At 41.8% G+C, this 7,684-nt stretch overlaps 1 protein-coding gene across 2 annotated transcripts; it reads right to left on the reverse strand.

The window, feature by feature from the left end:
• Nucleotides 1-1,779: 1,779 nt before the first annotated feature.
• LOC109784116 (pentatricopeptide repeat-containing protein At2g13420, mitochondrial) lies at nucleotides 1,780-5,734 on the reverse strand. Of its 2 annotated transcripts, XM_040404530.3 has the most exons (3): nucleotides 5,054-5,722; nucleotides 3,408-3,494; nucleotides 1,922-3,303 (listed from the first exon to the last, which is right to left on the reverse strand). In XM_040404530.3, the coding sequence occupies exons 1-3, from the start codon at nucleotides 5,654-5,656 to the stop codon at nucleotides 3,283-3,285; spliced, it is 711 nt and encodes a 236-aa protein (XP_040260464.1). In that variant the 5' UTR covers nucleotides 5,657-5,722; the 3' UTR covers nucleotides 1,922-3,282. The 2 variants fall into 2 exon arrangements, with proteins under 2 accessions (XP_020198303.1, XP_040260464.1); XM_020342714.4 differs by having other exon boundaries at nucleotides 1,780-3,494; nucleotides 5,054-5,734.
• Between the last annotated feature and the right edge of the window lie 1,950 nt (nucleotides 5,735-7,684).

Raw genomic sequence — 7,684 nt, forward strand, 5'->3', positions numbered from 1 at the left:
TGTTGGCCGCTGATTTTCCTCTAGGATTGGTACATAGAAAATAAAATGTGTGCATAATCATCATTTGAGGGCTCTCCTTAGACTGATATTTGGCCAATTTGACACATGCCTATCCAGTACTGGTGAACTACTAACCAACACAGTGACGATTAGTAAAGAACTAGCCCGGAATCGGAATCACCAGAGGAAAAACCCTAGAACTATGGGGCACGTTCAAAGGTGGCTCTTTTCGACGAAGATAGAAGATGCTTGGAAGTACCAGACAAAAAGGTGGCTCTTTTCTACGAACATAGAGGATGCTTGGAAGTACCGGGGTCGGCAGAGTTGTTCTCAAAGAGAAACGGCGCAGAAAAGGCTAGATCCCAGCTCGGAGGTTCCGAATGGATTTGCTCAGGAGTACTGGACCTATAATGAGACTCAAAGGGCTGAAGCAAATTGAGAAGGGCTCGAAAGTGCCAGGAAGAAGTTATGCTCAAATGTACAAGAGCTAACAAAGATGATCTCAAAGGAAACATAGCTCGATGGTACCGGAGAAATTTCTCGGCAGTTCTTACTAGGGAAAAATAGGGCTCGCTCGACAGAGCACACACCCTACTCGCAAGCTCAATAGTACTGGGTAGAATTACTCGAAAGTACCAAGGCTAGGAAAAACAAAGGATTGAGTGGCAGGAGTAAAATTCTTCGGGATTTTGGTCGAGGATTTTATCTTGGAGTTCAACCATTGTTCTTTTATTTGTGCCCTTCTGATAGTATAATTGGAACATTGATGTGAATTTTGGATTCAACAAAGATCTATAAATTACATCCTAAGAGTTTGAAGGAGGTAACCACCTGAAGATGTAAAAGTAGGAGTCACAGTCAAATATGGGGACTAATTTACTGAGATAAATTTGACGAAATGTTAGTCATATCAATTGTCTTGCCATTAATCACGAAACCCCGATAAGATGCACTTTCAATTGGCCATATAGATCCAAGATGTTTAATGAAAGGATAAGGATGAAACAATGTGCCATTTCACCCAATCTTTTTACTAGAGGTCAATGTCTGTAAAATGGACATCTCGCCTTTTTTTCATGAATTTTGGAGAGGTAGAACTATATTTGAGAATTTATTGGCAAATGGGAATTGAAACGGATTTTCTTAAGATGCAAATATTGGACTTGACATGATTATGTTTTTGCTGTTTTTTTGTGGGGGATTTATCACAAGTATTGTGGTGTCCTCTTTGGAAAGGCAATATTAGGATTTAAGATTTCCAAAGGATTATACTTACAGTTTGAGGAAAAGCTCAAGGAGATGGGACCCCTGGGTACCAATAATTGGTGGGAGATATTCTTGTCTTGGATAAAAAGAATCATTGTGATCGAAGACCACCACAAGATCCTAACTCCAGTTAAAGAAGAACAAACATATCTAGATTGTTCTCATGCACGCAATGATATCTCTTTCTACAACCTTCTTTCCACATACAAAAGGCCAAATTATATGAGAACATTATTACCAAACATAATCATCATAATACATGCAGCCTAAAGCCTGGGAAGAAAGTACACGGTGGCTAAGGTGACAAAATGTTGGTCATGTTAGGGCTTAGGACAGGCTTTTGACCAACAATTACTCTATGTTGACATGTATACTTTATGTGACACCAAACTGATGTCTTAGATTCATATTCCATGTACTTCATGTGACAGAAAATCCATGTCATTAGACTCATATTCCAAAGTACTTTATGTGACATAAAATCCATGTCAATAGACTCATATTCCAAAGTACTTTATGAATATGACAAAGTTATATATTAATAGTGTAATTTTTGGTCAAAGGTACTAACGAGACCTAATATGCGAAGTAATTTGAAAAGAGGGAGTATAAGACTATAAGTACAACATTAGAAAAAAATAAGGGAGGGCTACAATTTTCACAGGTGAATAACTTCTTGCTATACTAGATACCCACAGCATAATAGTACATGATTGTTGACTAAAACGAAAACAACTCTATGACTAAAGGCTAACTACAAACGACAAATTTTTTGGGACATCTGCATGTCCTGAAAGTTTGCATTGAAGCCAGCACCATCAAACAGATGCCTTGGGCGCAAGAAATTCGGCAGTAGAATTTCCCCACTCCGCCAATAATCTGATGTCTCTGAGGGGAACACCTTTCTGCTGTAGCTCACATGAAATTAAAGATGAAGATCCGAAATCAGTAATACAGTACTTCACCTTCAACTTCACCCAATCACACCAAAGAATCATTATACCAGATTACTATATAGACAGCAGATGCATGCGTAACTGCAATTTCAGTCCGATGAAATCAGTGTACCAATGGCACATGTCTGCTCGCCCTTCCTTTTTTCCCGCCTCAAGTGCTCCTTAGCTTATGTTTGTTATAAAGATCATCTCGGAATGATAGTGCCATGATACATCTACCAACTGTGCCCCAATCAAGCTGGCATACAACGGCAGGATTGCAAGAAATTAAAAGAATATACAGATCATCTTTTCGATGGCAACATATCACCTCTTGTAAGGCTTGATGTGATATGATTTGTATTCATCGCCAAATTTTGCTGATTCTTCATCAACCCTTTTTTTCAGCCTTCTCCAGGTCCTTAACATGTCCGCTTGTATAAGACCGCGATACAGTGTTTCAAAGGTGATCTTCTGGGGAAGAAAACCTTTCTCTATCATTTCCATGAAGAACTGGCATGCCTCCTTCCACTTTTCCTTGACACAAAAACCATGAATCAGCAATGTATATGAATCAAGATCAGGACCCACGGTGCTCTCACACATATCATTCCAAAGTTCCATAACAGTTTCATGTCGGTCCAACTTGATGAACATTCCAAGCAATATATTGTAACTATGAATATCTGGTGCAGTTGGTGAACAAGGAGCCTTCATCTTGTTGTACAATTCAAGGGCGCCACTAACATCTTTTCTCCCTCGGTACTCTTTGAAGAAGCAATTGTAGGTCGCTGGGGAGGGACACACCCCCTCACTAACCATCTCACCGAGCAACTTCTCAGCATCTTCCAGTCTCCCACACGAAGCAAGGCACTTGATCACAGAAGTGTAGGTTGCCACTGTGGGGCAAATGCCTCTATCCTTCATCGAGCGGAACATACACAAACATAGCTCAGCTTTATGTGCACGACTGTAAACATGCAGGATGATTGAGTAGCTCGTTACATCTGGTTCAATTCCCCTGTCACTCATCTCCTTCAAGAGATTCTCAGCTGCGTTAACTGTTCTATCAAACCGGTTATCAGGGTGCAAACTTGCATGCCTACAGATACCATTTAAGAGAATGTTGTATGTAACTAGGTTCGGCTCTATCCCATGATCAATCATATCTTTTAGGAATTTCTGAGACATGTCACTTCGGTTTACCTTGCACCAGCCATAAATTAGGATAGTGTACATCTTTTCATTTGGTTCATATTTGTATTTTCTTTTATTGAATATCTCCACAGCAACCTGCAATGGCGACATAAATGGCGGTGGGCACATTAGAGAATTATTATCAGACCCTCCAAACGATGCACATAAAGTAGACTACAACTGTGTGACAGCTGATTAATGCAATTCAAACACTTGTTGGGCAAATAGTATATCTATTTTAGATGAAATAGAGAAACTTTTTAGTTAACAGTTTCTATTTCGTCTAAAAATATCTCTACAACATTCTACACATACCTTATTTGACTATCAAACTGAAGTAAGAACTTCCAGCCAAACCATAAGCATTAGGATGCAGGAACTTAGTAAAGTTGATCTATTCTGGCATCACATAAGTTACATGTCCAAGAAATCCAAAATACTTCTCTACTGGCTACTGAAGCTACAGATACAAAACATTTACGAGGACATGAGGGCAAACCACTTCATTGGCACCATATTCCCAGACAAACAAACAAAAATCAGTTCAACATTCACAGGAAGATATCCAAATGAGACTAAAGCCAAAAACGACAATCCCATTCATCTAAGTCCCAGAATCCAAGCATTAAAAACATATGCGGATGGAAACTCCAAATCCATTGCTCAGCATAGTCTTTGTACACGCGGAAATGCCCAAGATCAAATATCTGGAGTAGAAATCTTACTTTTATAATGCTCATAAAAAACCTAGAAATGCATGATCAACCAAGGAAGCAATTTAAGTACTTGATCCTTTCTGCCATCTTGCAGGCATGATCTAATTGTCATGCCAGGTATTTCATCAACCTGACATGATAATGCTTCTGCTGAAATCCTGATCAACAAGCTTGCCTCTATATATTAATTTCTTCAAATTAGTAGTTTTTCCTTTCCAGAAAATGAACTGCGATACTGTGGTTGCTCTCTGAAGGATTGTCCACAGAGATACTAAAATTCAGGTTTCAGTTTCTTGTAGATCTTTATCACCACGGGTAATTAGACTCGCAAGAAGCTGAAACTGAAGCTTATGTCGTCTAGTACTTACAAATTGCACACCAGAAACTGCACAGAATAAGAAGCAAATCCATGACCGACCCATTTCATACACAATAACAAAAAAAACAGAAACAATGCAGATTGAATCGGCCTAATTGCAACTGCACCAATTCACTACTATGAAACGTCTCATCAAACTACAAACAATGTTCACTCTGAACCTACCAAACTGCAGACCACAAAAACAAATCACAATGCGCGGCCAAGAGTTTCATGCTGCACTACAAACAGCTTAAGGGGCAGCATATTCATATATTTATAGACATAGAAAGGCAACACAATCTTCACTTGAATGCATTCTCATCGCAAGCTCACACTTGTAACTTGAAACAAATCAATGAAAATCGCCCTTCATTATAAGTTCATAACAGACATTTGGATATAGATTAAGAGGCTACAAGCTACACCAGGCATAGCACAAAAACCAGAAATACAGTGTTGACTGACCTTACACTAGACTAGTCCAGCTCAAGAATGACGTAAATGTACAGGTCTACAACAGACCCAATCATGCGCAATCAAATCAAGAAAATTAACACTTAAGCATCCAGACCACGAACCTTGGGATACTTGTACTTGCAGAGCGTGTCGAGAAGAGTGGTGAACTCCTGCGCATCGGGCTCTCTCCCTAGGAAAGCCTCCATGTCGTCGAACGCGCGCACCGCCTGCCTGGTCAATCCCGCGGCGACGTACCTCCTGGCGAGCACCGCGAACGTGCGGGGCGTGGCGGCGCCGTCCGCCGCGGCCTCGACGACGAGCCGCCACGCGGCGTCGAACTGGTGCGCCCGGCCGAGGGCGTCGACGACGGCGTCGTAGGCGTCGGCGTTCGGCGGGGAGGAGACGGACGGGTGGAGGCGGACGGCGTTGAGGAGTGAGAGCGCGAGCTTGGACGCGCCGCGGAGGCGGAGGAGGATCTGCACGAGGAGCTCCTGGGAGAGGGAGACGCCCCCGCCGGAGAGGAGCTGGAGGGGCGACTCGGACGGGTGGAAGGGGTTGTGGTGCGCGAGGAGCAGGCGCGCGAGCTCGTCGGCGGTGGGCGACGGAGTGACGGCAGGCAGAGCGAGGAGGTGGGTTAGGGAGGGGGCCACATCTGCGGTTCCCGTGCATAGGAGGCGGCGGGTGGCTGCCATGGCGTTGGCGGCGGCCGCGAGCGAGCGCAGCATGGTGGGCGGCGGCGGCGGCCTGCGGGTATTGTGGTGTACTAGAGGCAGAAGCCCAAGCCCAAAAGTCCAAAACGAACCACCTTGCAAACTAAAAACCTGTCTCACCCCTAAAAAAAACCTGTCTCTTGTCTAAAAAAACAAAACAAAAAACAAACTAAAACCCTGTCTCATTCTTTTTTTTTCTTAGGGAAATGGCCTTGGGCGAACTTTTTTTTTTTTGCGAGAAAACTTCCGATCTATTCACCTTCAATCATGGTAGTACAACGAACACCAGAAATAATAAAAATTACATCCAGATCTGTAGACCATCTAGCGACGACTACAAGCACCGAAGCGAGCCATCATAAAAAAACTAAGCATCAACATTCATCCTGTAACTGCTAAGGTTTAGTTTGGTCCATAATATTTATTATGTGGTTGTGACAAACCCGAAGCTGCTGAAAAATTGAAGCAATCAAATTGATAGCCAACGCCGTTCTCACCGGGGATGCCACTGCATTACCTTTTACTACCTCCCTTCTTTGCCACCATATGTATCAAGCACCAACGACAATCGTTTCTGCAAAACCGAGCTGAGAAAGGATCGGTCTCTGGACATGTTTACGCCGCAGCAGCTCTTCCAGCACCACACTTCCCAATTGGGCAACTGACGAAGCCTCCTTTGTTAATTCTGATAGTCCCAGCTCTCGCCAAAAATACTTAGCTCTTTGACAAGAAAATATCATGTGCCTTACATCTTCTGCCCCATTGTTACACAAAGGACACTGCAATGACATCTTGATATGTCTATGGGCCAACGCTGCACGAACAAGAACAGTACCTTGCAAAGCTTTCCAAGCAAAGATTTTGACCTTACTAGGCCTCTTTAATTTCCGTAAATTTCCCATACTGGATTAGTTGTTGATGCTCCTTAGGCATCGCTCATCCTATTTCATTCCTTCATACATCAAAGTAGAGTGAAATGGCTTGTTAGTCCATGAACTTAAATAAAATGCACGCATTAATCTATTGACTAAAAAACCACACATTTTACCAAATAAGCTAGTTCAAGTAATACACTTTAATCCAAAAGTGATTTAAGATAGAAAATGAAGAAAATATGCCCTAGAGGCAATAATAAAGTTGTTATTTTATATTTTTCTTATACCATGATAAATGCTTATTATTCATGCTAGAATTGTATTAACCGGAAACTTAATAAATGTGTGGATACATAGACAAAACACCGTGTCCCTAGTAAGCCTCTACTAGACTAGCTCGTTAATCAAAGATGGTTAAGTTTCCTAACCATAGACATGTGTTGTCATTTGATGAACGAGATCACATCATTAGAAAAATGATGTGATGGACAAGACCCATTCGTTAGCTTATCATTATGATCGTTCAGTTTTATTGCTATTGCTTTCTTCATGTCAAATACATATTCCTTCGACTAAGAGATTATGCAACTCCCGGATACCGGAGGAATGCCTTGTGTGCTATCAAACGTAACAACGTAACTGAGTGATTATAAAGATGAAGGAAATATGCCCTAGAGGCAATAATAAAGTTGTTATTTATATTTCTTTATATCATGATAAATATCTATTATTCATACTAGAATTATATTAACCGGAAACTTGATACATGTGTGGATACATAGACAAAACATAGTATCCCTAGTAAGTCTCTACTAGACTAGCTCATTAATCAAAGATGGTTAAGTTTCCTAATCATAGACATGCACTGGTGCACGTCGGTCCTAAACAAACTGGTTTTAACCCATTTCCGCGACGGCGAACCGTCGCCAAGTGAGTGTGTGCGATAGGGGGTCCTTCCCACACGACCCAGAAATCGTCGGGGATATGGAACAGTGATCCAGAGGCCTTCCAAAATGTAATCGTGTGCGATGCAACACACACGAAATTCTTTCGCACGTGTGATATCGGTGATTAAGCGTTTCTAATGACGCAGTGAAACCATACGGTCTGTCGTAACGAACCGTTTGGGAAACAGTATGTAAGGCACACGGGCCAACATATGAACTGT

This window comes from Aegilops tauschii, chromosome 3 (assembly GCF_002575655.3).
Source record: "Aegilops tauschii subsp. strangulata cultivar AL8/78 chromosome 3, Aet v6.0, whole genome shotgun sequence".
NCBI lineage: Eukaryota > Viridiplantae > Streptophyta > Magnoliopsida > Poales > Poaceae > Aegilops > Aegilops tauschii.